This window comes from Ambystoma mexicanum, chromosome 3p, assembly GCF_040938575.1.
Source record: "Ambystoma mexicanum isolate Mex_15411 chromosome 3p, UKY_AmexF1_1, whole genome shotgun sequence".
NCBI classification, from domain to species: domain Eukaryota; kingdom Metazoa; phylum Chordata; class Amphibia; order Caudata; family Ambystomatidae; genus Ambystoma; species Ambystoma mexicanum.
In genome coordinates, this window is record NC_090925.1 from 355998994 (window position 1) to 356017104 (window position 18111).

Here is an 18111-nt window from a genome sequence, read left to right on the forward strand (position 1 = left end):
CCACCACCCTAAAATCCTTTACAGGGTTGTCAACTGTCTCGAGGGTTCACTTAATCAATGACCACCTAAAATCTGTATTTTAGTCCAGACACTGATCCCACCCATGTTTCCAACTTCTTACTCTCACCTCTCTTCTGCCTTTGACACTGTGGTTCATCTCTCCCTTCCTCCTTGGCTTCAAAGACACTGCACCAGACTGGGTATACCATTAGTCCGATTGCTCCTTTTCCAGAATCTCCAGTGCCTCCTCCACGACGTTTCCTCTCACCCCTTCCCCCCTTAGTTTTTTGTCTAAGGCCCTTTCCTCTTCACCATTAACACTGTCTCCCTCAGAAAAGTAATTTTATCCTTTGGTTTTCTTGATCAGCTCTGCATTGACTCTACTTAGATCTTCCTCTCAAACCCACTCTCCCTTTCACTCCTGCAGTGTATGCCTACATAAGCAACTACCTAACCACCATTGGCCACTGGATGGCCCTATGCTGCCTCATGTGCAATTCTCAAAGACGGATGTTCTTTCTCCCAGATCCCAAACCCCACTCTCCCTTCCCATTATCACCACTTCTACACACATGGCTTTCAACTTTAGGGTTCTCTTTTGATAGGAATCCGACACTCATCCACTTCATCGTAGCATCTACCAGCTCAATCAAACTCTACCTCCTAAACATTCGGAATATTCGCCCACCCCTCACTCAAGTAAATCTCTACTCTAGTGCTCAGCAAGCCGGACTGGACTTCTCCTTTGCTCCCCTCACCAAAGTTCTCAAATTTGCAACATGCACCCTTTCCAACATACCAGATCCTCCCGTCACCATGCTTGATGGCTCCCCATGCAAAAATGCTATTGTCACTGTCAAGCAACTGGTCTTTAAAACCATCCATGGTCTTGACCTGCACTATCTCGCTAACTGCATTTGACTGTACTCATCGATCTGCAACCTATTAGCCCCCGGGCCACCCTGTGTTTCCTACTCGACTCACTAGCCATCAAAGCCATTCCATAGATGGAACTTTTCAAATCCAACCTCAAACTATGTGATAGTGATGGAAGGCACCCCTTCCCTTTACAAACTCACTGCTAAAACCACACACCTTGCTTTCAGCCCAACTATGTAAATTGTAATTATATACACATTATTGAAGGCTCTTATTTTTTGTAACTGTCCCTGGCACACATTCCTTCTCTTATCCGTTCAAAAGTTCAGACCTCAATCCAACAATGCTTTTTTGTTAAGGTGCCTTGCCAATGACTGACTGCTGCTGCTGTTCACTTTGTACGACCCTTAATACACACTTCCTCCAATCTCCCTTTCGACGCTGTCTTGGTGTCCCCTCCATTTGAAGCCCTGGTTCATCCAGGTCTCTTGCAATTCAGGACTTGGTATCTTAGTTTAGGCATGCGTTCTGCATTGGTTCACTAAAATTACTGCATAATTTTGCACCTTGAATCACTCCCAGCCCCCTTCACCAACCCAAGTTTGGCGGGCTCATTTTTTTTTTTTTTTTAAACGATGCCCCAATCTTTTCCTGGTCTTTTGTTTTTCTTGTCCTGTTATTATGTGCCTTGATTTCCTTTCCTGCATCTTCACACCTTTTCTCATTCTTAATTTCCGCTACCTCCACCTGGCTAATAAGTAGTTGACATTCTGCCTATTTTTCCAGGTTGCATTAACGACAGGAAGAAGTATCTGAAGCATCTCATGAAAACCAGTCCCTTTCATAAGAAGACCTGAGGCTACGGAGTCTTCTTGGCGGACCCCCACCTCCCCTGTGCCCTAACATCCGAGCTACAGCGGAAAGTGTGCCAGACATTGACGCCCACGCCCCTGCTTCAGGGCAGAAAAGAGGGCATCGTTGCCTCCACCTGGTCAATGGGCGTGTGGAACCAGCTAATAACTTAAAAAAAAAAAACAATAAACAGTTCTATTTTTGTACTGGATGTATAGTGAACATAAACGACACCCTCCAGTCCAGCATGGTCAGTGCACCTGCTAGCTCAATAGTTGGCAATAGGCTGTTTGCTAGTGCAGGTTTCTTAATGCGCTGAAGAAACCATTTTGCCTGGCTATCCTGCCATCAGAGGTGCACACGTGAAAATGACATGCCCATGCATAGAGTGTGTTGGGAATACACACAGCTGCATATTATAGGATTCTTCTGAGAATGGAACTAGGACAGAGTGATCCGAGGCATACAGCTGTAAGGAAGTTTAATCTTTCACAAAATAAGCTATCCACCAACACTAGAAACCCCCCCCCCCCCAAGACATCCATCCAAGCAGATCTCAGGAAGACTGTGCAAACGCTATTCCCATTTCCCTTTAGTTCACATCGGTTATGTCAGACTTGGTTGTCCGACTGGTGAGCAGAGACACCAATAAAACTGCATATCTGCACTCTAGGAGTGACTCATACGAAGCAAGCCTTCAGCTCGGTGGCCAGGTTGGTTCCCACACTTTGTTGCACCAGGGTAATCCATGTCAACCCACTAGTCTTACACGTGGCTCAGGTTATTTCATACAACGGCAATGTACCCATCTTTGCCCCACGCACTTTATGTAATAACTGTTGCACACCTTTCCTGACCCTTTAGTGCCCTTGGCCTTACCCTCTGTGCTTCATTCTCTCTCTCCTTTTTCACACATGTCCATTCTTTTTCTCCTCATCTCATTTTAGATTTTTGTAAGCGTATGCCAAAAAAAAAGTAAAGGACAAAATGTGTCATTTCTCACACCAACAATTCCAGGCATAACATAATGTGGTCATGATTTAACTAATGTTTAAATGCGTTTGTCTAGTTTACATCATTTATTTTTGCCAAACGACCATGTCCACTTTCACTACAAAATGCTCACCCAGTTAAAAATACGAAAATTAAGTTCTCTGTACCACCCCCTTTAACTCCCCCCCCCCCCACACACACACGTGTGCACAGCCACCCCCGCTGTGGTCTGCACTCTGCATCCCTTCTGTGCCTCACCACCCTCGCAGAAGTCCCGTTTGATGGTTGGCAGGTGATAGCTGCTGTGCAGTGACTCCTACGGGTTTCTTGCAGGTTTTGAAGCCAACCTTACTTCTCCACATAGGAGCCCCTAATGAGAGGAACTGTTCCTAGGAAAAACATAAGTTTCAGAGGATAGTAGAACTGTGTGTTGAATAGAATGGGCAACGCGGACAACGGAGCAGCCAAGGACCTCTCCAATCTTCCTTTGCTCTGGTGTGTTGAAAGTCTGTTCCTCCATCTCATGGCATCAAGTTTGCAGGACTTTGTTGATTGCCTTCATTTCCTCCTTGCTCAGGGCATTCAGGCTGAAACCCTTTAATTGTGGTTTACCTTTTAAAAGAAATGGAGGTCAAAATGTGATGACGGTTTCCTTATAAAACACATTAAAACATACACAAGGATATCTCCCACCCACACTGTTCCCATCAATGCTTCACATGCTGCTTTTAATAGGCCGCTGTGTCTAACAGGCAATGATACCTTACAGTCCATTAGGAGGTCCAGTTCCTGAAATATTGTGTTAGGTCCGCAAGGGCAAAAGAAAAACCAATCAAACATGGAAGGAATAAGAAACTGTTCTTTTTTTCATGCCACTTATTTTGGGGGGTAATGTGCAGCAATGGCCACACAAGGCTCGTCACTGACTGGGAGGGTAACATATAAACTCCATTTTGGGTTCCGACTACATTGCTTGAGCCCAGGGTATTGGCAATTCACAAATAAATGACAAATACCACCGTATTCCTCTGTGGCTATTGGTGGATTATCTATTACTAGTTTCTATGTTTAGTGGTAAGTATTTAGCACCTGGTCGCTGAAGAGGCAAGGACAGCAAGTTTTGCACTAGCACGGTCTCTGCACTGATCTCATCATCAGTGTCGAGTTTATGTCTTATTGCCCCCAACGAAGCAGGGCCCATGGGAAGGCATAAATAAATTACATGCATCACCACGACCCATTACAATTCGGGATAGTGCAAATTGCAAAGGCCACAATGATTTTATCGAGGTCATGGAACCCGCGGGCAACTGGTCATGTAGAGATTATCTACGTTGAGGAGATATTTCACTCTTTAATCAGGTCCACCTTCCCAATGTAACATATGACACCAGCTTCAAGAGACATGTTACTTTGTAATCGCACTAAATACGTTCCCACACCCTGCGAGATGGATAAAGCTTATCTGGGAACTGACCTCTACCTAATAGCTTATAAAGTGTGCCCCCCAACCTCCCATCAACATTGATTGGGGTGGGGATTTCTATGGTAGCATAATTAACTTTAACAAAAGGTTATTACAGGGCAATTTAAATGCAATAAAGATATGTATAGTTTTATAAAGGGTCGTCATGACTGTGCTAAAATGAATGAACATTTCAGGCAATACACACTGAACCAATCATACCATTTTTACAAAGTACTTGGCTCATTCTAGAGTCCCATCGGAACTGGTGTGCCATATCTCACTGGTCTCACTTGCATAACCAAGGCCAATTCCTCCTGAACTTGGATGCAAAATCCTTGGCCAGGAGAACCTGGACATCCGGTAAGATATCAAGCAATTCTGACTCAAGCTAACCGAGGACGCACGTGGTCAGCCCACACCATCAATACCACGTGGAGGTAAAAAGGCATTGCAACTAGACATTACCTCCCATAATTCATTGTAGACGATAAGCAGTGACTCCACCATGATTAAAGATCGTATGAACTCCTTGCACACCACAGAAAACCTTACCAAGTGATCTCTTCCCTCACCCCATGGAAAGTGTTGCACGCATGGGAGTTCCAAAACATGATAGTAAGAGTATTTAAAATCCATCTCAAACCAAATCCACAAAGCTTCTAAATGTAGTGTTACCTTGTTCTGACTGTAGCTGCATCTAGATGTCAAGCTAACACTCTGTCCTTGTATAGCCAAAGCACTTGTAATACTGACGAATGGGGAAAATAAACAAACATCCTTTACACAACCTGGACCACCACTCCAATCCCACAAGGATGGTCAGTATCCGATTTTAGTGCAGCCTCCTCCTGTAACTCACATAGAGACAAGATAGATGCGTCTGGCCCTGCACCACACAAAGCTTCAACTGACCTCATTGTACCTACACTGTAAATACATGACTGAACTAGGTCTGGAATGCCATATATAAACATTGGACAGCGAGAAAGAGTTGTCATGCCACATTCAGCTGGCACTGCAGGGCAACCCATCGATACGGGAGCATGTGAAACAGCATTTGAAAAATGCCTCTGTCAAATAAATCAAACAAAGAGAGGAAAACAGAATATATAAGGGATACAGTAATCATATTTTTCATGCTTGTATCTGCTTAAATTCACATGCTATGCATACTCCGACATATAGCGGAAGCTGCAGAGTATTACAGTTGTTTTTTCGAAAATCTAAAAGGGACGTCGACGGCATGCCAGTAATACTATCCCTAGTGTGACGTCTACTGTACCCATGGTGCTTCACGCGTCGAGGTGCCTCAGATTGTTTTGTTTCTGACATGAGGTTGCATGAAGTGTAGTGTGATTACAGGTGTAGTAAAGCAGATTCGTATCAGATGAAGCCCAGAAAACATCTATGCACCTTCTACTCCAAGGGGAGGAAGGGTGGGAGCATGTGAATCTAAGCAGATACAATAATCAGAAATACAATTACTATGAGTAATGTATCCCTTCTGAGGCTTGTGGCACTGCTTAGATCATATGCTATGCATAGATTAGCGAGCAGTGGTTTGAGACGGTGATGGGTTGTGAGAAGGTACAGCGGCAAATAGATGTTTTAGAACCACTTGTCCCACCTGAGAATCTGCTTTAGAGATTGTGCCAATGCAATAGTGCTGAGTAAAAGTATGTACTGAGCTCCATGTAGCTGCTTTGTAAATGGCATCCAGCAGGATGTTTGCGATAAAAGCCAAAGTAGCTCCTGTACCCCTAGTGAAGTGAGCTCTTGGTGTAAAAGGCAGTGTTTTGCTTGATAGAGATTAGCAGAGCTGTATGCATCTGACAATCCATCTGGAGATGGCTTTTTGGAAATGCGGTCTCCCTCCCTGCCTGGGGCTACGGAGACAACAGTTGGTCTGTTTTCCTTAGCAGTCTGGTCTTGTTTGCATAGTAAAGGACCGCCCTCCTCACTTCCGGTAAATGGAGTTTCTCAGCTTAGTTTGTTGGGTTCTGAAAGAAAGCTGGTAGTTTGATGGACTGATTGACATGGAACTTCGAAATGAATTTAGGTGAAAACCTAGGGTGTGTTCTTAATACCAATTTGTCTTTGTGGATCACAAAGAAAGGGTTTTGCACTGACAAAGCTTGCAGTTCACTGACTCTCCTTGTGGCGGTATAGCCACCAAGAAATCCATCTTATATGTCAAGTGTTTAAGGTTTGATGTATACATAGGCTCAAGGGGGGATGAGCTTTGCAAGTACTACATTGAGGTCCCAGCCTGGCGGCGGCTTAGAAATAGGAGGGTGGAGTCTCTTTACTCCCTCCATGAATGCCTTAATTACAGGGATTTTCCACCATGACACCTTACTCTGAGCGGTGGTGTTTGCAGATGGAGCCGCTAGCTTAACCTTTATTGAGTTAAAAAACAACCCCGAGTCTCATAAGTGAAGCATGTAATGAAGAATGTGTGATCGAGTACATTCTATTGGGTGTATTTGTTTTGACTGGCACCAAATTACAAATCTTTTCCACTTGTCAAAATACCAGTGTCTGGTGTTTAGTTTACGTGCCTCCTTGAGGATTTCCATGCACATTTGAGGTAGAGTTCGATGTCCAAACTATGACTTCAGGAGCCAAGCTGCCAAGTTCAAAGAGTGAAGTCGAGGGTGTAACGTTGTCTCCCGGTGCTGGGTAAGCAAGTTGAACGGGCATGGGAGCTTGATCGGGTCGCACATCGCCAGTCTGTGCAGATGTGGATACCAAGGTTGTCTTGCCCACATAGGAGCAACTAGGATTAATGTCATCTGATCCTTGTGAATCTTGTTCACCACTTTGCTCATTAGTGGAGTAGGGGGGGGGGAGCTTAGGCAAATTTCCCTGACCAACTCATCCACAGGGCATTCCCCTTGGAGTAGTGTTGGGGAAACCTGGATGCAAAGTCTGGGCATTGTTTGTTTTCCCTTGTTGCGAACAAGTCTAGTGAGGGGTAGCCCCATTGTCTGAAAATGTGATCTACAACATTTTTGTCGAGCTGCCACTCATGCTCTTCTGGTAGAGGTTCTCTGCTTAATGAGTCCGCTAGAGTGTAGAGTTTCCCTGCAACAAGTTGGGAAGTTAGGAACATGCCCTGCTTGATTGCCCACTTCCGTATTTTTTGTGCTAGCCTGGACAGATTTGGAGAATGTGTGCCCCCCTGCTTGTTTATATAGAACATTGCAATGGAGCTCTCTGTGAGAATTTGTACTGACTGATTTGTCGGCTGTGCCTCGAAGGCTTGGAGCACTTTGAGTACTGCTAGAAGTTCCAGCAGGTTGATGTGGTTCTGTGCTGCGATTTGAGTCCACACACCATGCGCTGCGAGATGAAGGCGATGAGCCCCCCCACCCGCTGAGGGATGCGTCTGTTGTAACAATCGCCTGCACCGCGGGGTCATGGAAGGGTTTTCGCTTCAACAGATTCCCCTTTTTTCACAAGCGCATTGCTTTGCGTATGGTTATCTGGCGACTTGCTAGATACTGAGGTTTTTGCAGCAGTATATTTTGTACTCTTTCCATTGAAGGAAAACTAGACCTTCTGTTTTTATGACAGCTCTTAAGAATGGTTTGGTACAAGGCTGGACTTTTTCTCGTTGATGAAGAAACCCAATTCAAAAAGAAAGTTGATCGTTCTTTGGGTATTTTACTTGCAAATCTGGGGGGTTTCCCCATCAGCCAGTCAGTCATCCAGGTAAGGGTAAACTGGGATAGCCTCCCTGCATGGATGTGCCGCTGCCACCACCGCCAGTACCTTGGTATATACCCTTGGAGCAGATGCTATGCCAAAGGGTAGCACCTTGAATTGGTAGTGGCGGTTTGCTATCTTGAAACGCAAGAATTTTCTGTGCGCTGAGAACATTGAAATATGAAAATAAGCATCTTTCATATCCAAGGTTGCCATGCAGTCACCTCGCTTTAGCAGTGGGATTACTTCCTGCAGTGTTGTCATGCAGAATTTTTTTGGCTTGACATAGGTGTTTGTAGGGTACAGATCTAAGACAATGCATCGTGAGATCTTTTTTGGGCACAAGGAAGTACATTGAATAGATACCCTTGTTTACTTGGTTCGCCAGGATGATTTTGATGGCGCTCATTAATAGCAGAGCTGCCACCTCTTCCAGTAGGATGCACTGTTCTTCTTTTGAGGTGGTTCTTTGTCGTGGGGGGATGGTAGGAGGGTCGCTGTAGCAGCTCTATACAATAACCGCCATTCATAGTTGAAAGCACCCACTTGTCTGACGGGATTCCCTCCCATACATGAGATAAGTGTGTTATGTGTCCTCCCACTGGAGTGGCATGTGAGGGAACCTATAGAGGGTGGTCTTTGTTTGGATGGTGTGGAGCTGCCTTTGGAAGAGGAGGATCTGCCCCTGCCGCAAAATTTTCTCTGGCCTCTCTGGAAACCTTGTGAGGACTGGCCCTGTGCTGAGACCCAGGATGAGCTCTGACCCTGGTTGTACCCAGACCCCCTTTGAGAATTTTGTCCCCTAAAGCGATGAAAATGATAGCCCCTCTCTGACCTGAGGGTTTATTGGTAAGTTCGTTGGCCCAGTGACTTTAAGGCGTTGTACTCTTCTTTGGCACTTTTGAGGGCCTCTTCCACTGCTTTGCCCAACAAGACATTTGGTTCTATCAGCATATTGAGAAGAGTAGCCTGTGTCTCGAGTTTAAAGCCAGACTGGTGTAGCCATGCATGGTGTTTGAGAAGCATGCCTCCAGCTATTATCCTCCCCACATTATCAGCTACATCCAAATTATTTTTGAGAATGCAGTTAGCAACAGCTTTCCCTTCTTTCACGGCGAGAGAGAGTTAAGATTTAAGGGGCTCTGGGGCTGATGCCATTAGCTTGGCTACTTCTTCCCACTTATGGCAGTTGTAGCTGGCGAGTAAGGTGATGTTATTGGCAATCCTTGCCTGGTAGGCTGCTGAGGTGGCGACTTTTCTACCGAAAGCATAGATCTTTTTACTTTCTTTGTCTGGGGCACCTCTTACAAGGCTAGATGTGTTCCCGCTCTTTTTCTCGTGGTTGTAACAACCAATGAGTCTAATTTTAATTGACCCCTGATGTAGAGGGGGTCTGAGGGAGCTGGTCAGAAGACCTTTTCAATATGCGGGTACACCACCCTTATTAAGTTTGGGGTTAACAAAGAGGGTTGTATTCACCTCTGTACAGACTGGAGAATAGGAATAAATTGGGTTGCAGATGTTTTGTCTTCCACAAAGTCTTTGGGGGGTCATTATGAGTTGGGCGGTAAGGGATACCGGGCACCGGTAAGGAGACCGGTGCCGGTAATCCCTTACCGCCCAATTCCGAGGTCCCTTAGCGGGAACCGCAAAGGACGTGTGGTCTGACCACGCATCCTTTACGGGTCCCGCTAAGTGACCAGGGCGCTAATAACGTGCCTGCTATTCGCGGGCCCGTTATTGGCGCCTTCCCCATTCCCATTGAGCCCTATTGGGGCTCAAATGGGAATGGGGAATGGTTGGTTGAATGGGGACTTACCGGGTCCTCCAGGGTTGGAATGACCCGGTAAGTCCCCATTCAACCAGACCGGTGCCGGACCCGGTATTGGAGGCAGCCATGGCGCAAATAGCGCCATGGCTACCTCCAATCTTGGAATGAGGGCCTTTGTCTATTTGGGTTTCCCGTGTTCTATTTGGAAATGTTCAGCTGCCTTTAGGAGCATATCATTATAGTGGATTTGATTGTCGACCAGTGAGTCTGCCACTGGTGGGTCGGCATGATCCGGCCACTGTATGACAGAGGTCTTCATCGTCATAAAATTGGTCTACATCCCCCATGTCCCCTTGATCCTCGGTGTCCGCGTATGTTCCAGTATCCTGAAGCTTTTAGTGGGGTCGTAGTAGGAAAGCTGCCCTGGGTCTTGCTGAGGGGGTGGCTGCTTGTACAGTGTCTGCATGGGCTCTTTTTGTAGGGGATTGTGAAAGTGCAGCCCCACTAGCTGGAGGAGTGCCCTGAAGATTTTCTAAAACTTCTGGGTGGCTGTCAAAGAAGTTAGCCAATGAAGACATGCGTCTCATGACCCTATTTCCTCTGCAGACCACTGGGATGAACTTGCGATAATAGGAGATGGGACAACAGATGAGGAAGGAGAGGTGGGTGTTGTTTCAGGTGCAGGGTGTTTCTTGTGCCTCAGCCCCTGAAATGGTTCCTCCCCCCCTGTGTCATAGTCATTGAACTAGAGGCTTCCTTCTGTTTTGAGGACCGACCCCTTAGCGAGGTTTCTGGGATGTGTTTTTTTGAAGAGCACAGACATTTGAGCTTTGAGGGTACTTAAACGCGTCTTTCGGCTGTCATGTATCGGCATGCGTGCGAGCCATCGACGCACCTTACGACGCTTGGTCGTCTGCATGTGTGGTCTTGGACGGTTTGGACACAGCGTCAGAAAATGACTTTGCTGTTGATTTTGCGGGCCTTTCGTGAGGCGATTGCCCAGGACCGGGAACTGTCTAACCTCCCCCATGACGCCATATGTGGCCTCCTGGTCGGCTTTGAAGTCGACTTGTGGCCATTGGTTGTGTGCTTAATCTGGGTATGTTTGCCCGTGCCAGTGCCACCGGGTGTCGTCCCCGTAGCGGAGCCGCCGACCTACCTGATTGGGGGCTTTCACACGGGCATTTGACGGATCCCAGTCACCGTCGTCGTCACTAAAGACGCTGATGCTGCCTTCACTGGAGGCACACTCAACATCCATGGCGGCCTCAGCCAGCATGGCATGGCGGGTCCAGCGCTTCGCCTTTCAGTCCTTTAAAGTCTTGTGCTTGAAGAGCTTGCAAGATTTGCAGTGGCCTTTGTTATGGTTGGTTCCTTGGAAGACGAAGATTGCACACCTGGTGCAAGTCATTTGAGGGAAATTTTCGATTACAAGATGGACAAAATTTAAAAGGTGTATTCTCCATTTTGAAAGAGGAAGGCAGCTTGGCGAATAAAGAGGGTAAAATGGGAAATATACATTCTCTTAGGGAAACTAAGAAATTACCCACCCCCCCTCCCTACTGTGATGCCCAGAGCAGCTTTCCAAAGCCGTCTGAAACTTTTGTTGAGGCGAGTTCTGCAGTCGACGAAGGTAGCCCTCGAAGCCATCGCCAAATGTCTTGTAGGGGAACGGCTAAGAAAGGGACAGTAAGAGTAACTAGCTCTATAATTATTAATAAAAATGGCGATGGCCAGAAGGAACTCCGCTTTCAGTGTCCGACAATGATGGTGGAAAAAACAATCTGAGGGACCTCAACACATGAAGCACCATGGATATAGTAGAGTTTCGAAAACAATTGTAATACTCTGCAGCCTTTGCATAGCATGTGATCTAAGCAGATTCCACAACCTTCAGAAATGCACATAATACATTACTCATCGTAATCTTATTTATGATGCTTGCATCTGCTGAAGATTCACATGCTATGCAAAGGCCAAGATCTAGTGATAGCTGCAGAATATTACAGTTTTTGTTTTTGAAACTCGAAAAGGGGCGTCGACGGGGTGTGCCAGCAATACTATGCCTAGTCTGACGTCTACTGTACGCATGGTGTTTCACACGTCTAGGTCCCTCACATTGTTTCTGAAGCAATTGGTAGGATCTTTCTTCCGTGGAGCGGACTGGAGTGCGGTGGAGCGGACTGGAGTGCGTAGAATTGCACGATTGACATGGAATGGTTTGGAATGCATGGAACGTCCGATGAGCATATAACCCACCATCTCACATCACCACGCTTACTCTCTTCTTTACACCACCACTCAACTAGAACACAGAGATACTATGATACCATTCGGTATAACTGTTCTCATACCAACATCTGCCTCATACTCCCCATCACTAACTAAACACTGCTGGTTACTCACCCCCCCAGCCAGGCGTTCTCCTCAGGCCTAACGCAGCCACAATCGGTCTGGATAAATCCTGCCAGACCGAACATATACTCTTGACCTCTCAACCACCACACCTACCGCTAAGAAGCAGCTATTACATGAATACCGCACCAGCTGCACACATACCCGGTGCTCACGCGTACCTTTGACTCTCTACTGACCTGAACTTCGGTTCCCAGGGGCGTTCAACCCACCAGCGCCTTCAGACCATACCAATGGTATATAAGGCGCTATATAAATGCAAAGTAACATAACATAACATGAGGTTGCACGAAGTGCAGCGCGAGTACAGGTGTAGTAAAGCAGATTCAGAACAGATGAAGCCCAGAAAACACCTGTGCACCTTCTACTCCACAGGGTAGGCGCATGTGAATCTAAGCAGATACACGCATCAGAAATACGATTACAGTGAGTAGTGTATCCCTTCTGAGGCTTGTGAAATCTGCTTAGATCACATGCTATGCATAGATTAGCAAGCAGTGTTTGGAGAAGGTGGTGGGTTGTGAGAAGGTACGGCGGCAAATAGATGTTTTAGCACTGCTTGTCCCAACCGGGAATGTGCTTAAGAGTGAGTGTCAATGCAGTAGTGCTGAGTAAAGGTGTGGATAGAGCTTTGCAAATGGCGTCCAGCTGGACTTTTGCGATAAAGGCCAAAGTAGCTCCTGTACCCCTGATAGAGTGAGCCCTTGGTGTGAAAGACAGTTTTATTTGACAGAGCGTAGCAGAGCTGTATGCATCCAATTATCCATCTGGAGATGGCGTTTTTGCCTTCTTTGCCTTTTCCTTCCCTGCCTGGAGCTATGGAGGCAAACAGTTGGTCTATTTTTCCTTAGCGGTCTCGTCTTGTTTACGTAGTAGGACCGCCCTCCTTACATCTAGTGTGTTTATTTTTTCCTCAGCTGAGCTTGATGGATTTTGAAAGACAGCTGGTAGTTTGCTGGACTGATTGACATATAACTTAGAAATGAACTTGGGTGAAAACCTAGGGTGCGTTTTTAATACCAATTTGTCTTTGTGGATAAAGAAAGGGGTTTGCACCGACAAAGCTTGTACTTCACTGACTCTTCTTATGGAGGAGATAGCCACCAGAAAAGCTGTTTTAAATGTGAGGTGTTTAAGCCTGGACTTGTGCATAGGCTCAAAAAGGGGGTGGGGGTCAGGGGGGGTCCTATGAGCTTTGCAAGTACTACATTTACGTCCCACCCTGGAAGCAGTTTTGCAATGGGAGGGTGGAGTCTTTTTACTCATTCCATGAACACCTTAATGACGGGGATTTTCCACCAGGACACCTTACTTTGAGAAATGGTGTATGCGGATAGAGCCGCCAGGGGAACTTTGAGTTAAATACTAGCCCAAGTCTAGTAAGTGAAGCGTGTAATGGCGTACATTCTATCAGTTGTATTTGTTTTGACTGGCACCATGTTACTAATTTTTTCCCCCTTGTTAAAGTAACAGTTTCTACAGTTTGGTTTATGTGCCTCAATGAGGATGTCCATACACCTTTGAGGTAGATTCAAATGGCAAAATTCCATGACTTCAGGGGCCAAGCTGCCAAGTTCATAGACTGAGGTTAAGGGTGTAATGTTGTCGCCCCATGGTTTGTAAGCATGTTGAAGGGGCACGGGAGATTGATTGGCTCGCACATCTCCAGTTTGCGCAGATGTGGAAACCAAGGTTGTCTTGCCCACATAGGAGCAACTAGGATTAGTGTCACTTGTTCCTTGTGCATCTTGCTTACCACTTTGCTCATCGGAGGTGGTGAGGCGGGGGGGCGGAGGCGTAGGCAAATTTCCCTGACCAGTTCATCCACAGAGCGTTCCCCTTGGAATCGTGTTGGGGAAACCTGAATGCAAATCTGGGCATTGCATGTTTCGTTTTGTTGCAAACAAGTCTAGAGGGGGGTGGCCCCATTGTGCGTAGAGCCTGTCTACAATATCTCTGTCGAACTGCCATTCGTGCTTTTCTGGTAGAGGATCTCTGCTTAGTGAGTCTGCTAGAGAATTGAGTTCCCCTGGAACATGTTGCGATGTTAGAAACATGCACCACTTGAGTGTCCACTTCCAAATTGTTTGTGCTAGCCTGGACAGACTTGGAGAGTGTGTGGCCCCCCGCTTGTTTATGTAAAACATGTCAGTAGTGCTGTCGGTGAATATTTGTACGGTCTGACCTGACGGGGGTACTTCGAAGGCTTGCAGTACTTTGAGCACTGCTAGTAGTTCCAGAAGGCTTATGTGATTCTGGGCTGTGATGTGCGTCTGCAGACCACGTGCTGTGTTATGAAGGTAATGGGCTCCCCACTCGGTGAGTGATGAGTTTATTGTGACAACCTCTTGCACTGAAGGGTTGTGAAAGTTCTTTCCCTCTAACAGGTTTTCCTTTGTCCACCAGCGCAGAGCTTGTACTTGGGTTGGCGAACATACCACTAGATCATCCCATTGACCACTTGCCTGAGACCACTGTTTTGCCAACAACTCTTGCATTGGGCACATGCACAGCCATGCGTGTGGGACCAGGTAAATGCATGATGCCATCATCCCGAGCAAGCGCATTGCTTTGCGTACGGTTATTTGGCGACCGGCTAGATATGAAGGTATTTGCAGCAGTATGTTTTGCACTCTTTCGTTTGATAGAAAGACTAGACCCTCTTCTGTCTTTATGACAGCTCCTAAGAACTGTTTGGTCTTGCCTGGTACGAGACTTGATTTTTTCTCGTGGATTGAGAAACCCAATTGGAACAGGAGATTGATTGTTCCTTGGGTATTTTGCTTGCAAATTTGACGGGTTCTCCCCTGTAATCAGCCAGTCATTCACATAAGGGTACACTGGGATCGATTCCCTGTGTAGATGCACTGCCACTACCTTGGTCAATATCATGGAGTGGAGGCTAGGCTGAAGGGTAGCTCTTTGAATTGGTAGCGTTGGTTCGCTATTTTGAGTGGCGAGAATCCTCTGTGCGCTGGGAACATTGACATATGAAAGTATGCATCTTTCATATCCAATGTTGCCATGTAGTCCCCCTGCTTCAGCAGAGGGATTACTTCCTGTAGCATTGTCATGCAGAATTTCTGTGGCTTGACATAGATGTTTGCAGGGCACAGGTTTAGGACAGGGCGCATCATTAACTCTTTTTTTGGCACAAGGCAGTACATTGAATAAATTCCCTCGTTTACTTGGTTTGCCGGGACTAATTCTAGGAGCAGTGCCTTTACCTCTTCCAACAGGATACGTTGTTCTTCCTGGGAGGTGTTCTTTGTCTTGGCGGGTGGTTGTAGGATCAGCTCTATGCAATTACCGCCCGCCACAGTGGAAAGTACCCACTTGTCCGAAGTGATTCCCTCCCATGCGTGGGTAAAGTGTGAAATACAACCTACTGGAGTGGCATTGGAGGGAACCTGTAGCGAGTGGTCATTGTTTAGGGGCTGTTGAGCCACTTCTAAAGGAGGACGAGGATCTGCCCCTACTTCGAGACTTTCTTTGGCCTCTTTGAAACCTCCCCCCCTCCGTTGTGACGACTGTCCCTGTGACAAACCCCAGGATGAGATTTGGCCCCCTTGATTATAACTTGATGCTCGTTGAGACTTCCAACCTCTAAAACGGCGAGAGCTATAACCCCCTCTTTGTCCAAATGGTTTGTTGGTGAGCTGCCCTAATGATTTGAGGGGGGTCATATTCCCCTTGTGGGCTTTTAAGAGCTTCCTCCACTGCTTTGCCAAAAAAGCGTTGGGTTCTATGGGCATGTTAAGAAGGGTTGCCTGTGTTTGGAGCTTGAAGGCTGATTGTCGTAGCCACATCTGGTGTTTAATTAATGTGCCTTCTGCCACAATTCTTCCTGCATTGTCCACTGCATCCAAGTTGTTTTTGAGGATGCAGTTGGCTATTTGTTTCCCCTCTGCGATGGTGTGCGACAGCTGTGTTTTGAGGGGCTCCTGAGACCTATTCTTTGGCGATCTCATCCCACTCGTGACAGCTGTAACTGGCTAATAGCGTTGTGTTATTAGCAATGAAAGTTTGGTAAGCTGTTGAGAAGGCCAAATTTCTTCTAAAAGTGTACATTTTCTTATTCTCCTTATCCGGAGGGGCTTCGGAAGATGCCAGAGGGGTTCCCGCTCTTTCTTGTAATTGTCACCACTAAAGAGTCAGGCTTTAACTGCCCCCTAATGTATAAAGGTTTTAAGGTGGTTGGCCTGAATACTTTCCCCATGCGCGGGTTGACTGCCCGTGTTAAATTGGGTTTGAGCAGAGAGGGCTGGATGCGTCTCTGCACCGACTGCAGCAGGAGTTGGGTTGCTGATTTTCTATCCCCTAGGATGTCTTCCACAAAGTCTTTATCGGCTTGTGTTTGTGTGTCTATCTTGAAGTACTCTGCTGCCTTCAGGAGCAGGTCATTATATTGTAATTGGTTATCTACTGGTGGGTATGCCTCCGGTGGGTCTGTATGATCTGATGACTGTTTATGTCATCCATCCTCATCATAATATTGGTCCGCATCCACCGTGTCCCCTTGGTCGTCTGGGTCTGTATAAGTGCCAGGGTCCTGGGAGTCTTGCATGGCGTAATAGTAAGCATCCTGCCCCAAGTCCTGATGCAAGTTGGAAGTCTGGGTGGGCTTTTTTGGCGGAAGGCTGGGTGGCTGCTGCCCTGCTTTGAGTAGCTACTGCCCTGCTTTGTGGGGTACCCTGAAGGTTTTGTAGGACCGTAGGGTGGTCGTCAAAGAAATTAATAAAAGGAGCCATCCACATCATGACTTTATCAAATTGTTCTTTTGCCCATTGTAAGGAACTTGGCAAAACAGAAGGAGGGTGTAGATGGTGGCTCTCGAGCAGGGGTTCTCTTATGGTGCATAGCCCTGAAAGAGTGCCCTCTCCCTCGGATGTCAAAGACAAGATTTTTCAACAGACGGCCCTTCAACAGGGTACCTGGAACGTGTTTTTAGATGAACTCGCTCATGTCCAAGCTTGGTGTACTTTTTTAAAGGCCCTTGACGTGTCTTTCGATGCCCGGTCGTCGGCATTTTAGGATTTTGTGGGTTTAGCCGGAAACTGATTCTACCATCTGTTTCAGGGGCCTGCCGTGTGATGATCACGATGGCCCAGAGGACAGGGAAATTTCAGACCACCTCCTCGCCGCCGTGTGTGGCCTTTCGGTCGGCGGTGTGGTTGACTTTCGGCCGTGGGAGGTGTGCTTTGTGTGGCGAGACTTGGTTGTACTAGTGCCGCCAGGTGTCGTCCCCGTAGCAGAACCGCCAGCCTGCCTGTTGGGGTCAGGGGCTTGCACGCGGGTATCCGATGGATCCCGATCGCCCTCGGTGTCACTGTAGACATTGTTGCTGCCATCGCTGGAGGCTCCCTCGACGTCCGCCTCGGCCTGCATGGCGTGGTGGGCCCAGCGTTTGGTTTTACGGTCCTTGAATGTTTTAGGCCTGAACAGTTTGCACGACTTGCACTGTCCATCGGCATGATAACTGGGGAGAAATATTGCACACACAGCACAAGTCTTTCCAGGGGAATTTTGTATTACAAGAAGGGCAAAACTTAAAAGTTGTATTATCCATTATGTATGGGGTGGCAGTCTGGTAAAATATGTGGGAGTAAAGGGGAATATGCATTCTCATAACGAGACCAACGTATGAAGTGCCCCACACTCTCCCTATTGTGAGGGCAGAGGCCTTCTGAGCCTATGACAAAGGATCATTGAGACGGGCTGTTGTAGTCCGACGATAGTAATTCATCCTCGAAGCCGTCGCCGAAGATCTCGCGATAGACAGGAAATACTATAGTTAAACTTTCTAAATAAATGGTAACAGCCAAGAAGGAACTCTGCGATATGCGTCCGACTATGATGGCAGTAAAAAAAACAATCTGAGGGGCCTCAACATGTGAAGCACCATGGGTACAGTAGATGTCACACTAGTAGTATTACTGGCACGCCCTGTCGACATCCCATTTCGAGTTTCAAAAACAAAGTAAGTGTGTGTGAGTGAGGGAGGGGGTGGGGGACGGGGAGA

The 18111-nt window shown here is 46.9% G+C and overlaps 2 protein-coding genes across 2 annotated transcripts in view; one reads left to right on the top strand and one right to left on the bottom strand.

The window, feature by feature from the left end:
* The window catches only part of TTLL9 (tubulin tyrosine ligase like 9), a 208509-nt gene extending 206572 nt beyond the window's left edge, over positions 1-1937 (top strand). Inside the window, exon 14 of the mRNA XM_069651005.1 lies at positions 1666-1937. Within this exon, the coding sequence (XP_069507106.1) occupies positions 1666-1736 (71 nt within the window). The 3' untranslated portion in view covers positions 1737-1937. The remainder of the gene's footprint in view (positions 1-1665) is intronic.
* An 854-nt stretch (positions 1938-2791) lies between these two features.
* Positions 2792-18111, bottom strand: part of PDRG1 (p53 and DNA damage regulated 1) — a 117242-nt gene continuing 101922 nt past the window's right edge. Inside the window, exon 5 of the mRNA XM_069651007.1 lies at positions 2792-3336. Coding sequence (XP_069507108.1) covers positions 3254-3336 — 83 coding nt within the window. The 3' untranslated portion in view covers positions 2792-3253. The remainder of the gene's footprint in view (positions 3337-18111) is intronic.